The 17360-nt window shown below is 42.3% G+C and overlaps 1 protein-coding gene across 3 annotated transcripts in view; it reads right to left on the reverse strand.

Annotated features, from left to right (window-relative positions):
- Eogt (EGF domain specific O-linked N-acetylglucosamine transferase) overlaps positions 1-17360 on the reverse strand; it is a 34573-nt gene that overhangs the window by 6833 nt on the left and 10380 nt on the right. For 2 of the 3 annotated variants that reach the window (XM_028855489.2, XM_037203939.1), the window contains exons 8-15: positions 16501-16605; positions 13577-13683; positions 10491-10594; positions 5693-5785; positions 5249-5320; positions 5069-5155; positions 3980-4048; positions 437-498 (exon numbers count right to left, since the gene is read on the reverse strand). In XM_028855489.2, the coding sequence (XP_028711322.1) occupies positions 437-498; positions 3980-4048; positions 5069-5155; positions 5249-5320; positions 5693-5785; positions 10491-10594; positions 13577-13683; positions 16501-16605 (699 nt within the window). The remainder of the gene's footprint in view (positions 1-436; positions 499-3979; positions 4049-5068; positions 5156-5248; positions 5321-5692; positions 5786-10490; positions 10595-13576; positions 13684-16500; positions 16606-17360) is intronic. The other variant, XM_037203938.1, reaches the window with a different exon arrangement.

Consider the following 17360-nt stretch of genomic DNA (forward strand, 5'->3'; position numbering starts at 1 on the left):
AATATAAATACTTTATAAGATTTTTTAGTTAATGGTCTTCAAAGTTGAAATCCATTAGCTAACAGGGTATATTAAGATATATATATATATATATATATATATATGCATATATCTTATATGTAGATATACATATATCTATGTACATGTTAAAATTTAATACTAGCTGCTAACTTTTAAAAATTCAGAAATTTCAAGTGGAAATCTGGATTCACTATTTCTCCAGAAAAATAAGATTGCACCTGAACAGGAGACCTCAGAAAGCTCGGCAGCCCTCCTGAACCCGAGTCCCCTGTCACTCCCGTTCTGCTTAATGATAGTGTCTGAGTGTCACTTCTTGGTCTGCAAGGGCCAAGAGTGCCCACTGCAAAAATGCTACGTGCCCACCAGCAAGTGGCTCAATCTAGAGGTGAGTGTATCTGCCCAGGCCGAGGCTTACCTGTATTTGTAATCAACAATCTGGACTTCAAATGTGGATACTGTTTTTAGTGCATTTACCAGCTGGAAAAAAACAGAAGAACACGCAGAATGATTCTTTGCTACTTTCCTTTATAAATCCTAAAGTTTTTTTTTTAATTAAAATTTGTTTTGTTTGTGCCTGTGTTCTGTGTTCATATAGTGCCCATGTGTACAGAGGAGAGCCTCACATGTTGCTCTGCAGAAAATCTATGCACTTCATTTGCCCTGGAGCCAGTCATACCTGCTGTGTGTGTGTGTGTGTGTACATATATGAAAGTGCATTCATCTGGGCGGTAGTGGCGCACACCTTTAATCCCAGCACTCGGGAGGCAGAGTCAGGCGGATCTCTGTGAGTTCAAGGCCAGCCTGGGCTACCAAGCAAGTTCCAGGAAAGGCGCAAAGCTCCACAGAGAAACCCTGTCTCGAAAAACCAAAACCAAGAAAAGAAAAGAAAGTGCATTCACCTGTCTTCATACATAACAGAAATCAGAGGACATCGATGTCTTCCTCCACCACTTTCTACATCACTGTTGTTGTTTTGTTGTTTTTTTTTAACTTGTGTGGTGTGTGTCGTACATGTCAGAGTGGATGTGTGAACATGTGCCTGCAGGTGTGTACATATTTGGAGGCCCAAGAGCAACAACAGGTGTTGCTCCTTCATGATTCTTCAACTTTGTTTGCCGAGACAGGTTCTCGCCCTGGCTCACCAATTTAGACGGGTCAGTCAGTGAGCTTTGGGCACCCACCTGTCTCTGCTGCTCACCCCACCTCCTGGTGCTGTGGTGGAGAATACCACCACTCTTGGCTTTTGTATGTGGGTTCTGGGGATCCAAACTCAGGTCCTTATGCCTGCATAGCAGGCACTTTATCGACTAAGCCATTTTTCTAGGCCCTTCTCCTCTTTAACATTCTTAGACAGGTTCTCTCACTGAACCGGAAACTCACTGTTCTGACTCAGCTGGCTGGCGAGGGAGCTCCGGCATCTGCATGTTGCGGTTCCCCAACATTGGGGTTATAGGCACATGCAGCCATGCCTGGCTTTTACATCAGCCCTCTTACCCACTGAGTCATCTCTCCAGTCCCTAGGTCTGGATCTTGTATATTTGGGTTCTGAGGGTCAAACTCAGGTTTTCAGGCTCGTATGGCACTCACTTTGGGCGTCTTCTCAACTCCTGAAGTTTATTAATTTTTTACAGATAAAAATTTGTATGCATTAAACATCATTTATGTCTATTATTTTAGACCTCATTTGAATTCAAATGTTGAGCCTATCTCTTGAATTCATCATCCTATTTCCCTATAACTTCAGAGCAACTGGGTGCTTTGAGGATGAGGCGACACACTGTTGAAATTCCTGGCCACTCCCCCAGCTACGTGACCGTACATGCGCCGTCCAATAGCCAAGCAAGAAGCTTAGTCATCCCAGGGCCTTATGTCCTACATAATCCACGCGCTTCATGATCACGTAATTTGCATGCAGCGTGATCATGCAATCTCTGTGCATGTGTGGCATAGCTTTGTAAACCCATATGTGCATGTACAGGGGAGCCTATAAAAAGTGGGTTCCATCTATCCCTTCTCTCTCTCCCTGCATGATCTTCAAATAGGCCTAAGCACTCCCCTCTATTCTCCTCCCCCTAATAAACTCTTATAGTGGGTTTGGTTGTGCCTCTCGGCTTTTCTCGCCTAGTAAACAGCGCCGTTTAATGAAGAACACAGAGTTGTATAGTAACTAATACACAATGCTTCAGACACTATGCTGAGATGGCTCTTTTCATCCAGTGTCTCATTTCAAACAAACCACAACAAGTTTGGGCCCCATCCTCTGGAAATACTGAAGTATTGGCAGAAAAAAAATTGCTATTTCTATGTCATTTCTAAAATCACCTTTGGCTATCATTCTGGCAGACAGAAAGTAACAGAGGATGAGGAATACGCTATCAAAGCAGCATCCTGATTCTGCACATCCCTCACAGCACTGTAACCTGACACTGTGATGGTTTGCATCTCTACTAGGTGGTCCTACACAACAACAGTAACATCAACAGTCACAGAAAGCATTGATCTGGGCAGGAAGCAGAAGCAGTGTAAGGAATCTGTCCAAGATGAAGAAGGCCCTTGGTTCAATCCCTGGCACAGAAGGAGAGAGAGGGGGAGAGAGGAAGGGAGGGAGGAACCAAATCCTGCTCTTCTCACCACACTCTGTTCTTAAGCAGTGCATATGAATTGTCGGATGCAATCTAATTAGTGACTCCACTTTATACACATGTATGCACAACTGCACAACACACGAGCAGTCACAAGATGGATGTTTCCCTCTATGAACAATCCCTTTTTTTTTCCAGGAGAGAATTAATTAGGGAGCATGAGATTTAGTCATTTAATGAGGTGGACTCACATCAAAGGAATTCCAAGTCTCTGAGAGTCCTGGAATGAGTCCTTTCTCTAATTTCCAACCACACATGATTATCTCAACAAACCTTGTGCTGGGTCAAGTTTGCAGTAACCATCATTTAACCAGACCACCTGGGAGCCAGGCTGTACTCCTAGCACCCAGGAGACTGAGGCAGCAGGATTGTGAGTTCAAGACCAGCCAAGCCTACATAGTGGGTTCAAGGTCAGCCCGGGCTACACACACGCCTGAGTCTTCTCTATTCACTAATCAGTGTGGTCAACGTACTGTTGCCCTGGTCATGCATACCCTTTGGAATCCATAACCTGTCTTAGAGGAAGAGCAACATGCTGGGTACTCTTGGGCTTGCCGTTGGGAGCTGAATTACTAATCTCATCTCAAAACTTTTGTGCAGTCTGCCCATAGAGTCTGAAAGTATCAGGCAAGCATCACAGCAGGGGCTGGCACTGTGCCTTCCCTGAACTTCCTTCTCACTGGCTCAATGATGTTCCCTGACCTGCCCTTTCCTGATAATCCAGGCTCACAGGTACACTCAACCTCTTCTTGGTTCACAGTGGAACAACAGTGAAGAACAGTCTTAGGTCCAGGCTCCCATGATTATCTGCCCAGTATGAGACCAGATGCTATTTATGATCTTGTGCTGCTAAAACGAAGTGGATGCCCAGGAGCAGTTTCCAAGATGTTCAGCCATTCAAATGGATGGAATCTCTTCTAATTGTATGTGTTGTCGGATGCTACAGAAATACCAAATGACATCAATCATCTCCTAAAAGGCATGCTTGCATGTTGTTACTAGTTTGCCTGGAGGGAGAATGTTCAGCCTCCTGCTGCAGCCCAGACAGGACTCACAGTTTTGTTTGGCTTTGGTTTTGCCTGTGTTCTACATAGAGCTGGTGCAGGTGTACATTTACAATAAAGCAGATCCAGATGGGATGGGAGTTTGGAGGCGCTAACGACAGTAGTTGCAGTAAGCATTCACCATTATGTATGTCTAGAAACCAATCATTTCAAATAAAGACGTTTAATGCAATACGAAAAAAAAAACAGTACATTAGCCATGGAAGACAGAGTCATTATGATAATATTAAAAGTTCATACCAAAACACTAACCTCATTTTGGTTCAGTATTTTCCGGTATTCTGTGCTGCGTGCAAGAACGGTAACTCGAACTTTCCCATCCTGTGATCAAAATGAAAAGTTAGAATAATATTATATGTACTCAAGCAAAAAATAAATAAATAAATAAATAAATAATAAAATGAACCCCAAATCTCAAATGCAGTTTCCCAGAGAGGGGAAAGTCACTGAAGATATACTTGGAGAAGGGTGACTATTAGCCTGACTTCTTAACCATTATCTCATGAATGTTACTTAACTATACAAAGGGATAAACCTGTCATTCAATGCAGCATGGAGGGAAATGGAAGGCATTATGTTAACGTGAGTCAGGTACACAAAGACAACTACTGCATGCTCTCCCTCAGACGCAGAAGCTAAAAGAGCTGATGTCATAAATGTATACAACAGACTAGTGGAGAATACCAGAAAAGCAGAGAATAGACTGGTGGGTAGTGGACGCTGGGATGGAGGGAAGGAAGGAAACAGATGGAGTGGTTACTAGAGACACGTTACAGATACTGGAGAATCGAGGTCTATGTCGATGCCCATGTAGAGTTACTAGGCTTAACAGTAAGGAATTGTCTATTTCCAAAAAGCGAGGCGAAAAGAGTGGAATGTTACCACAACAAAGATTGATGCTTGAGGTAACACAAGTGCTTTGATAATTATATTGTGTCAAAGTATAACACTGCACCCTAGGAATGTGCACAATTATATGTCGATTATGAGTAGACATAAGTATATCCGCTTTAGCCATGGAAGACAAAACCTGTTCATTACACTATTACTTGGTTGATTGTTAGTAGAGTAGATTGTTTGGGGCAGGGATTACAAGAATTAACTGGGAGAAGGTAGGGAGATCTGGGCAAAGAAATAGACAAAGACAAGGAGACTAACGCATATTCTTACAGTACCCTTTAGCTTATTTTCAGTGGCTACTGACTCCTGAATTCAGAGGACTCCAGATCAGACAACATTACCATAGCAAACACTGCTTCTTGGTTATGTGTTTCTCTCCAAAAGTGGCATTGATTAGAGATGAATAATTAAGCCTACTCAGAACCATAACACATCCATTACCTTGGGTCCCTCCTGAGTGATGTTCAGCCTATGCAGCACATGCTCAGAGAAGGCCCTGAATAACCCAGTATTCTGACAGCCAGAGATCTGAAACAAAAGCAGGTCACGTTACAGCGAATGCTCCTCCCTGGGATTTCAGATGATCTCTGAAAACGCAGGATGGTCATCTTAGATGCTTACCAGAGGCGTGTTATAAAACAGCCCATACCGCATGCGGGGCAGCAACGAAAACACGGCTTCTTTAAAGCACACCTAAGAAGGAAGACAGTTTAGAAGACAGCATGGTAAGTGTGCACCCTTCACAGGAAAGCACAGTAAGTGTGCACCCTTCAGGCCAAAATAGCAGTCCTCCTTTTAGAAAGTAAATTCTAACTCTTTTCCATCTCCTACCAAAATAGTCTAACTAGCAAACTATGTCAAAGAAAATAAAATTCAAATTTTCGGAAAGTTTATAGAAAGAAAGATTGAAGGTTTATTTCCAAGAAGTCTAGCTATAATGATAATAAAAAAAGGAGAAGCCAGAAATCAATGGTAACAGCCAAGAGAAATTCAAATTAAATATTTATTATATGAGTCACTTGGACCTGACAGTTACTTAAAGACATTTCAATAGGTTTCCAGTACCTTTTTGGAATCATAGGCTTTCAAATGTATGACGTCATAATCAGTAAATGCTTTCCAGGTATCGGAGAACAGGTCACCATATCCATAAGAGCTCTGAAGGCAGAAACAAGAAGTTAGTGTCACCAGAGGATGCTTAAAAGGACACATACATATGACATCATTTATACACACAATAATATACTCACTGAGCAAAATCCATTATAGCAAGTAGATTGCATTTGGAAAGAAATTTCAAAGCAAATGGTTTGAAAGCTTAAACACTAAATGAATATTCTCCCCATTGAATAAAGAATAACGTGACAATACCCCATTCACATTAATAATGTCACTAGTAACACCACATTTATACAACATATAATACTAACAGTATCTGGGATGCTTCCCACATCCCAGGCATTGTTCTAAGCACTATAGACTATTAATTCAGCAAACAACCCTGCAACTCTAATGGGCGAGCTGATGTCCTCAGCCTCATTTTATACACGAGGAAACCGTATATATATTCAAATAGTTTGCCCAAATTGCAGAGCTAGTGAGTTACAGGGCTGTGGTCAAACCCAGTCTGTGGTCTCAGACTTCATGCTCATCTACTCCAGGACAGCTGCTTCTCAGTGGGAACCTGTCCTAGTGAGTTTACCAAAATGCATCTCCTTCCTGGAAGACAGAAGTTAATTATGAGCTCTACCGGGTAAAGAGAGGGGGGCTCGGTCCATTTTAAAATGGTGTGGTTTAGACCGAAAAACTCAGCCAAGGGACGGAGGAGACTCTAGTCATGGGACTCTAGAGTCTGCAGTCACTTGTCCATTATGCTATGTCTCTTTGTGTTTACAGAATCCTTTTCTTTTTTTAAGATTTTGAAATGTTTATGCTTCCGCTGTTGTAGATAATTCAAAGTATGGAGAATTGCTAGCTATCGTGACGCAGAAGTGATTTCTCCAGCAACAGTCCAATAAAGCCCTTCGTGACCATCTACAATCAAACTGTTGTGCTGTTGCTCAATAATAAATAAGGAGCAATTAAAAGAAGTAATTTTATACAGGTTCTTGAGACAAAATACTCTAGATAAAATAAGGTACGTCTGAAAGGAATTTTAATAATAAAGTAGAGTGATTCTGACTGGCCTCTTCCCAGGCAACTTGCGAATTACTTGAGAATAACCACATCTAGAAACAAATTCAAATTATCTAGCACAGTGGTGGGAGGGGCAACTTCTACCTCACACTGAAGAATACTTGGGTACTCCTCAAGGGGAAAAAAACAAACAAATAAACAAACCAGAAAATCCTCCTGTGCAGATCTCAAATTTGAACATGCCCAGGGCCTCAGAAACACTACTGTAGGACTCTGCCCACAGGAGTAATAAGGGTGAGTGTGTGAAGAGAAGGACACAGTCAGCCCTCTGGATCTGATGGTTCACTCACACTGGTAGAAAATGTTCAGAAAAGTAACTGTGCCTTTATTGAATATATACAAACCTTTTCTCTTTACCACTGTAGTATAACAACTGTTTGTATGCACTGGGGTATGCAAGCAACCTAGAGGTAGTTTCACAGCATCTAGCAGGATATGCACGGTCACATGCAATTCTATACCACTTAACACAGAGGACTTGAGCATCTAAGGATTTGGGTGTCCAGAATGGACCTTGGCAGTAATCCCCCATAGATACAGGGAGAATATTGCATATGGAAAAGACGTTTATAGCATCCAGTAGATAGCTCAGAATCAGAAACAAATGAAGTGTGGGGTGAAGAGAGATGAACATATGCAGGAAATCCATCAAATGGAAAAATGTTGCCACCACTCAAAAAAGGACATGGAAAGATGCCCTTGTAATCTCAGAGCATATTTTATATAATGATATAAATAAATCTTTATACAAATGATATACATAGAGATCTTTATACAAATTCTCATACTTTTTGCTTAAGGATATATTTATATTTATTCAGACAAAAAGTCTTGAAGGGACTTACACATAAGCTAACTGCTTCCCCCCGCCCCCCAGGGAGACAATGAAATTGGAGGGCGCAGAAGAGACTAAAAGAAAACCTCACATGCTTCCGTAATGTCTGACCTCATGATAATGAGTTATTATCCCTAATTAAAAAGTAATAGTAAAAATGTTCCAAATCGTCAACATCAGAAGTGGCCTTAAATGATTTAGGAGGCTGACAGCTTTGCCCAGGTGCCTGGTGCCTAAAGGGGACAGTCACAGCGCTGAGCTCTGTGCAGTAACATCTTAACGGCCTAGGTCCTTGGGACCCACTGTGGCAGTACCAGTGTTGGTTAATTTAAGGCAGTGGCTCTCAACCTTCTTAATGCTGTGACCCTTTAACACAGTTCCTCATGGTGTAGTGACCCTCAATCATAAAATTATTTTCATTGCTTCGTCATAACTGTAATTTTGCTGTTGTGAATCATAACATAAATATCTGTGTTTTCTAATGGTCTTAGGTGACCCCTGTCAAAGGGTCATTTGACCCTCAAAGGGGTCATGAACCCCAGGTTGAGAACCACTGACTTAAGGCTTTGCTAACAAAAACTCAACTGTGAACAATACAATTATGTAGTATCAATCAACTACAATCATGTAATACTGTCCCCAGGCAACCCACAGGCTTTTATGCACTGGATTCTGGAGTGACTGAGCAGAGCAGCTCATATGAAGAACTTGACTGGGAAGTTAGCAAGGACTTCTTGGACCAAGAGAAGAGTATGCAATATTCCTTTACACTGTTAATATATGGCACTGTGACTGGTTTAGTAAAGAAGCTGACTGACCAATAGCTGGACAGGTAGAGGTTAGGCAGGACTTGCAGACAAAAAAGAGAATGCAAAGAAGAAGGGGAACAGAGGTCTTGGGAGTTGCAAGGCAATGCAGAGGAAGCAGGAGATGAACTTGCTGCACTGAGAAAAGGTACCAAACCACGTGGCATAGCGTAGATAAGAAATAGGGGTTGATTTAAAATGTAAGAGTTAGCTTGTAACAAGCCTGAGCTATTGGCTGGGCATTTATAATTAATAATAAGTCTCTGTATAGTTATTTGGGAACTGACTGGTGGGAAAGAAAAGTCCGCCTAGAGGGGAGGTTTATAAGGGAGAAGCAAAGGATCAGCAAAGGACAGGGTAACACCAGGGAAGCCAACCACATTGCTCACCTACATACATGCCACTTATACCAACAGAATGACAGTCCTACTGCGTGAAAATCATGTGTCTTGTTGGCAGGGATCTTCATGGTACCCATGAACCCTGTTCTTCCCTAGCAGACACCCAACAGGCAGGATGTTTAGAAGCTAGCTCGCTTTAACTCAGTCCACTTAAGGAAGATGTAAACAGGCATGCAAGATGCTATGAGAAAGCTTCTAGAAGGCATGGGATAAGATTTTCTTTACCTCACAAGTTCTTCAGAGGACTATACAGAAGGTGTCTTCTGAGCCCAGCTGGAATCCTCGGCTCCACCCCTCACTAGGTTACCTTAGAACACTCACCTATCTGTAAAATACACTAATAAAAATCCTGATCCAAATCCCTCACTGTACGGATGTGATTTCTTTTTAAGGGCTTTTTTTTTTTTTTTTAAAAGTCTTGCAGAATTGCTGAGAAATGTTTTACTGAGCGATGTGGCCCACTTGAGCAAAAAGAAGGAACGAGAAGGACACTGTCCCCCTTGCTCACAGAAACACTGCCAACAAATGAGCCTGACTGAAGTGGCGGTAAAACTGGACTCGGGACGGAAAGGGAAGTGCGTGTGGAGCGAGAGATAAAGAAAGCAAAAGCATGCCAGGAATGTAGAACCAGTTTTCCAAGGACTTGAGGCCACCCCAGAGTTCTTTGAGACAGCTATGGCGACAACTGTACTGTAAGCTTACTGTCTAGGAAGTAGGGTCAGGAAATGCTTTCTTTCTCCTTGTCTGCAGAACTATTTATGAATCAGCTGGCATGCTTTGCTCTCTGGAAACGCAGATGGTGCGCGCCAGACAACGTTGCTTCCGATTTAGATACGTGTGTAAGATGCACCCTAGACAGTGAGCTAAAAAACAGGCCACTTAGTATGAAGCTGCCTGCAGCCGGAAAGCTGCTATTAAGCAAAAGATAGGGGCTGGAGTGCCTGCTTTTGCTTAGCATGCGTGAGTGAGGCTCTGGGTTCCATCTCCAGAGTTGATGGGGAGGGGTAGTCCAAAGGGCTAGGTAAGCAGAAGCGCTACCACCTTGAGTCACACAGGCTTCATGTCCAGGAGGAGCACTGAGGCAGACACTAGAACTCTGCATTTGAGAACTCCATCCACGCGGTAAGGAAGGAAATTCTCCACTACTTCATTCTGAAATTCAAAGCACTTAGGGTCGATCACTCATATCTATGGGACAGGATGTGGCTCAGTTGGCAGAGTGTTTGCTTAGCACGCATGGAGACTCGAGTTCAATCCCCAGCACTGAAATGGTAATCTGAGCAATCTGGAAGTGGATGCAAGAGGAGCAAAGCGCCATCCTCAGCTACATAGTCAATTCAAGGTCAGCCTGGGCTACATGAGACCCTGCCTTGAATAAAATCAAAATCCAACAAAACATTAACAGCAACAAAGGACTGCACGTCCATATGTGCCTGCCCGTGTGCGTATGCATATGTCAGGGGACCCACAGAAACACATTTGAACACATCTAGACATGTGTGAGTCTATGGATGGGTAGGCATATATTTAAGCATGCATCTTAGAGAGGTCACACAAGGTCAGAGGCACATGGTGGAAGAGTAAGACCAAGCCAGTACAAACGGAGAAAGCAGACGCTTACTTACGGTGTCCCACATCACGATATACACGTCTGTACTGAAGGAATTGTTAACGTGCTGGGTGATGTAGAGATTGAGGAAATCACAGAAGTGGTGATACATGTTAACACCTAGTGTCGGGAAAGAGGGAGCCGCGTTAAACAAGAGAATAATGCACAGCAGAACAATTTTTTTTTTCCATTCTCTCTGCTTACAATTTTTTTGGTTTTTTTTTTAATTTCTAGTTAAAAATCAATGAGGAAACATGTTTCTCATAAATATGGGCTAGACACCCATACTTGTTAACTTGAAGAAGTATTGAGTTCAACATCTTACTTTTAAAATTGATTATTTTGAAATCAGGAATGCATTTTCTCCTACACATCAAATCATAAGAGAGCATTAAGTTCCCAGGGTGGGGGTGGGGGAACCACATAGGTCTATTTTACACAGCACGAGGAGCTGTCCAGCCCTGATGACTAATCATTCCTTCCAATTATTCATTTTGTTTGTTTTAAATCAACCAAACAACACCTGTACACAGAAGCACAGGCAATAACCACAACCACTACCACTGCGGTGGTTTTTAATTCTTGTCTGTTTTTCTCTACTTAATCACTTCTTATATTATTCTTTTTAAAAGTTTTTTGTATATGGGTGTTTTGCCGGCAAGTGTGTCTGTGCACGACATGCATGCCTGGTACCCTTGGAGGCCAGAAGAGGACACTGGAGTCACAGACCATCCAGAGCTGTCATGTGAGTGGCACACGTCTTTAATCCCAGCGCTCTGGAGGCAGAGGCAAGTGGATCTCAGAGTTTGAGGCCAGCCTGGGCTATGGAGTGAGTGCCATGACAGCCAAGGCTACACAGAGAAGCCCTGTCTCAGAAAACAAACAATGAAGGAGGAAGAGGAAGAGGAGGAGAAGGAAAGAATGAAAGGAAGGAAGGAGGAGAGAGAGAGAGAGAGAGAGAGAGAGAGAGAGAGAGAGAGAGAGAGAGAGAGAGAGAGAAAGAAAGAAAGAAAGAAAGAAAGAAAGAAAGAAAGAAAGAAAGAAAGAAAGAAAGAAAGAAAGAAAGAAAGAAAAAGTATACTTTTGATTTATGTATATGGAACTCAGGAGTCAGCCTGGAAATTGTACAAATATAAATGGAATGACTTCCTATGAAATAACAAGTAAAATACACATTTTCAAACCAACCTTTGAATGAAAATCAGTAATTCTCAAAGGCAGAAACCATGAAATTTCCTGACTTCATTCCCACAGTAAATTATAATACAGAGTGCCTGCTGGAGGAAAGTAAGAGGAGTAGATACTCCAGTCTGTGGAAATAGCTTCCTTGGTGAACAGTTTTATACTTATTTGTGTGTGTGTGTGTGTGTGTGTGTGTGTGTGTGTGTGTGTGTGTAGAATCAGAGGACAACTGGCGGGAGCTGGCCCCCGGGATCAGAGTGAGGTGGTCACACTTGGCGGCAAGTGCCTTTACCCATTCAGCCATCTTGCCATCCCTGCCTGGAAGGAATCATTTCGTGACTCAGAAAAATCTTAGCCAAAAGCCCATTTTCAAATTCACAAGGAAAGCTTGCGTTAGTGAATGTCCCCTTTCCCTCGGTGGACACTGCAGCTTACCATAGCTCTCCCTTAGCATTTAGGGAGTCCCTAACATTTACTCCGGCATGCAGGGTACACATGACAGTGCCTGGTGTCACGAGGATTTAAAATGGGGAAGTGAACACAGGCTGCAAGCTGGAGAAGTGAGGCTTACCCAAGTTCAGTTACAATGTTCCTTGTCCTAAAAGTAAGAAAACTGGATGATGGTGTAAGTTAGAGGGAAAGGCGGCTGGGTAACAAATACAGGAAAGCAATGGCACACATCTATCTCGGCCCATTCTTTCCCACTTTACATACTTTATTGCACATAATCTGCATACAGATTTTTATTGCATATGATCTGCATAAATTTCATGCCTCACACACAACTCTTTTACAGGAAGATCACGGGTTTCCTCTGCCACTTTTTCATTTGCATATTTTAAAAAAAAACAAGTCAGAACCTTGAACAAAGCATTTTAAATTTGCCTTTATTTCAAAAAGCCAAACTTGTCTGATTTCTGAGTCTAATACTTTGTAATATAAGAATTATGACTTGAGATGGCAGAGCACATTAAAACTATGATCAATAAATTATGGTAATTCTTAAGTATCCGTGACAGAGGGCTCTCTATATTTCACTGTAGGCCGGGCCACTCATGAATTTTGATAGGACATAGCCCTGTAATCTCCATCTCTCATAATGAGAGGGATAATATAGCATGTGCTGTGTCTCTCCTCTCCAGGGCCGCTAATTGCCAGAGTTAAAGTTATGCTTGCAGGCCAAGACCTAGCGCTGAAGGCATGATGGGAAAATAATTCTGATTTTTTTTTTCAAGAATATACCGCAGTGGTAACTTCCAAAAGAGTTTTAAGTTCATTTGCTTACAGAAAGTAGGCCGTGAGAAGAGATGGGCATTTCTTTCTCACAGTATACCTGTGGCCGCTAATATAAATATAAATATGTATATATAGTGAAACATACATGTAATGAAAGTGATTAGAGAAATCAGACGAGGTAAATATTATTATAAAAAGTATACTTGGGCCACTTTCTTTCACCTTGATTTTGATGGAATAATTTCACATAAATGTGATGGTTTCTTCTAGAACAGCAAAGGTGTAAGATAACAGGAAGTAGAAACCAGTTCATCTAGGTTAGAAGAGGAAAAGCCAGTGTTTTTCACACTGCTTTCAACAAATACACAGAAAACCACTACAAGCATATCCACAACCATGTGGGGCTGAAGAGACAGCGAGGTGATTGAGAGCACCGGCCACTCTAGCTGAGGACCTGGGTCAATTCTCAGCACCGGCATGGTAGCTCACAACTATCCGAAACTCTAGTTCCTGAGGATCTGACTCCCTCTTCTGGCCTCCACGGGCACTGCATGAATGTGGAGCACAGATAAACATGCTGGCAAAATACCCATATGCATAAAATAAAAACAAATCTTTTTCTTAAAAAAAAAAAAAATAGATGCACCAATCAATACACAAGTAACATACAAAGTGACTTCTCACCCGCATCTAATTTCATGAAATATGTTGGTTTTTCAACAACGATGTCACATTTAGCATCTTCTATAGGCCTGAAATTGAGCTGGGTGTAGCCTTGCAGTTCAGCAAACCTGGAATTGTGAATTGTGACATAATTTGAAAGTGATTCTTCCAAATGCCCTGTTTCAACACCATAACTTGGAACCTGCCCCTGAGGCAGATTTTATTTCCATTATAAAGCAGTCCTACGGAGTACCTTGCCTAATTTGCTGACATTACAGACTCTGATATTAACTTTAATATTGAGACAAGAACAAAAATGCTTTCGAAATTCAGGCTAACTTGTAAGACAGTTCAATTGGAAAGCCAGCACAAAATGAGAAAGACTGATGAATTAATAGAGATTCAACAAGGTGTCCTGTCATTTGGGGGCTTAAAGGAAAAGATGTGCAGGCATTGGAAACTTGCACAGTAGACGTCTTGGATTCTGAGACAGATTATATTCCAAGACCATCTAGAGCCGCAGAAGGATAGAAGGCAAGAAAGCTTCCCTGAAGATTGAGAAACATCTGTGGAAGCCACGGGTACAATTTTCATCTGAATAAATGGCAAACCCCAGCATGTAAAGAAGAATGTCTAAGGCTAAAACTAAAGGTCACCAGCAGCCCTCTGTGAGATCGTAACTCATGTGAAATATATCAAACAGAATCACTTAGAGCACAATGTGATAACATGGCGGTGGTTTAGGACCCGTTCATGAGTCTCTCCCCCCACTTCCCCTTTTCCTGTCCCTCCTTCCTTTCTTGTATACAAATGAGCTCTCTCCCTGCATCATGCAGAGGTCAGAGGCTGATGCCAGGACGGCTTCCTCAATCACTTCTCCACCTTATTGCTTTTAGACAGGGTCTCTCTCCGAACCTGGACCTTGCAAGTTCAGCGAGACTGACCGGACAGTGAGCCATCAAGGTTACAGATGTGCACCACTGTGCCTGGGTGTTTTATGTGGGTGCTGAGGATTAGAACTCAGGGTCTCATGCTTCAGCAGCAAGCACTTAACCCATTAAGCTGCCTCCCCAGCCACAAGAGTTCCTTACTACTTCTCCCTTCAAAAGGTGGAAGTGATAAACATGATATCGTGTACCTGTAATCCCAGCACTGGGAAGCTGAGGCAGGAGGACCACAAGTTTCAGGTCATTCTGGGTTATTATTTAAAAAAAAACAAAAAACAAAAAACATTTTTTAAGAAGAAGAAAGGCTAGAGAGATGACTTAGTGGTTAAGAATGCTGACTGCTCTTCCAGAGGACCTGGGTTCAATTCCCAGCACCCACATGGCAGCTCATAACTGTCTATAACTCCAGTTCCAGAGCATCTGACACCTTCACACCAATGTACATAAAATAAATAAGCTAAATAAATTATAAAAAGAAAAGACAACAAAGAAAGAAAAGAAATAGAGATTCATGCCCCCAACCCCCAAATATGGTCATAGCTCAATGGCTTACTTCTAAGCAACAGAACACAGTAGCGTGTCACTGTTGAAGTTAGGTTACACAACACTGCAGCTTCCAAGGAAGACATGTGCTCTGGAGGAAGCTGGCTGCCACGCTGTGTGTGAGTAGCACTACCAAGAGACCCATAGAGGGAAGACCGAACCCTCCGGCCCATAGCCAGACAGAAACCCAGACTCCGAGAACAGCCTGCGCGAGCTTGGAAGTCAGGTTTTGAGGCCTAGCTGGGCCTAGAGATGGCGACAGCCCCACCCACGACAGCTTGACTGCGGCCTCATGAGGCTCTGCTGGGCTCCTCCCACTCTGACATCAGAATAGGGTGAAATCCTAAATGTCATCCGCTTTATTTGAGGGTAATTTGTAACAGCAGTAAATAATAAACGTAACTATGCCCTAGAGTATATCTTAGAATAATGTGTTACCCCACAACAAATAATATAATTATACCCTGAGGAACTGTAATATAGAATCAGATATCAAAATGAAGTGGGAATGAAAATGCCTTGCAGAATGGAAGAAGCATCTATTTGTAACAGTTTGCTAATTCCTCAGAAAAATGTCCAAGCAAACTGACAACTGCCATACTGCCATTTTGCTCAGCATGAATGACCTGAGAAATCAACTTTACATAAGAGTAGCCCAAATGATCATAAGGGAAATGCATGAGCTTTTGTGGATGGCAGAGGATTCTGCCTCTTAACGAGGATGGTGGTCACATGTCCCTAGACATGGGATATAAATTTTCTAAAGTACACATTTGGCAGGGGGTGCAAATGTAAGCGCGGGAGAAGCCCACGTATGGGTGGTTAATAAGACTGTATCAGTGACAATTTCCTGGCTTTGGTAATTGTGCTGTGGTTAAATGAGACATTATCACTCCAGGAAGCTGGAGCAATGGGACGATGGGAACTCCTGCACTATGTTTAGATTTCCATGAGCCTTAAATTGTCTAAAAATAAAAACTTTTAAAGCTCAAAATCTCATCAATGATGGTGAAAGTTGGGGCGGCATCTGGCTCAGAGAGAGGAAGGTGGGAGTGTCTAGTGCCTAAAATGCTCTGCTTTTTAAGCTGAACAGAAATTACATGGGTGGGCTCACTTTTTCACTAGCCCGATGCTGTACTTGGGGGAGGGGCAGTATGCTTTATAAAACGTGCTTCCCAAAACACATACAGAAATTGTGAGTTAATAATACTTCATGTCAAATAATTTTTTTCATTTACAAACAGCAAATTCTATAGCTGCTTTTTAAAATTTTATAAACCACTATTCAGTTCCGATTAAACTGAGGAATTCATCTGCCCCCATCATCCCTCAGAAGCTCGTGTCTGTACAAATTAGGTAACCTTTTCCATTTTAGAGTGCCTTCCAAGATCTAAAAATGCCAAAACAAACACAAATCCTTCAGAGACATATTTTTAGAGAGCAGAATCATGTTACCAAGACTGCAGGGGGCTTTTGCGCTGCCCTTCCGACATCAACGCATGACTGTCCAGTTTACAGTGTCCACCAACTTCACCACCCTGAAGAAAATCTTCCTTGAATCTATTGAGTTAAAAAAAAAAAAAAGCTGAGCTGGAAAAATTTCTCATGACTCAAGTTGCTGGGTTGGAACTAATTTCCTCACAAATTTTTCAATAGATTTCTTGTAAAAAAAATTATTTTATTTATTTCTATTTTACATGTATGGATGTTTTGCCTGCACGTATGTCTGTGCACCGTATGCATGTCTGGTGCCCATGGAGGCCAAAAGAGGGCATCATATGCCCGGGAACTAGAGTTAGAGGTGATGTGAACCACCACATGGGTGCTGGGAATCAAACCCAGATCCTCTGCAAGAACAGCTAGTGCTCTTAAAGGCTGAGCCATCTCAACAGCCACTGGGTTTATTTTATTTTATTTTGAGACAGAGTCTCATTATAACCCAGGGTGACCTTAAACTCACTGCGTAGCCAAAGAGGATCATGAATTTCTTGACCCTCCCACCTCCACCTTCTGAATGCTAGGACTGCAAGCATGTATCACCATGTCTGGTGTATGCAGTACAAGCATACTACCAACAGAGCCACATCCCCAGGCCCCTCTTTGGAATGTAACTTACAAGCATGCACTGCACACTTTTCCTTATATGTACACTATACGGAACCCAGTATACCCAGGACCCAAGTCAGCAGGGTGATCGTCAGGTAAAGGGCCTGGGTCACCCATTCCTCAACTGTTCCCTAACCCTTCAACCATTTTACTACAAAACAAACCCAAGACATAGCCCTGCACCTGGGAGTATTTCAGAACGCCATTGG

The sequence above is a fragment of the Peromyscus leucopus genome, chromosome 3 (genome assembly GCF_004664715.2).
Source record: "Peromyscus leucopus breed LL Stock chromosome 3, UCI_PerLeu_2.1, whole genome shotgun sequence".
Lineage (NCBI taxonomy): Eukaryota > Metazoa > Chordata > Mammalia > Rodentia > Cricetidae > Peromyscus > Peromyscus leucopus.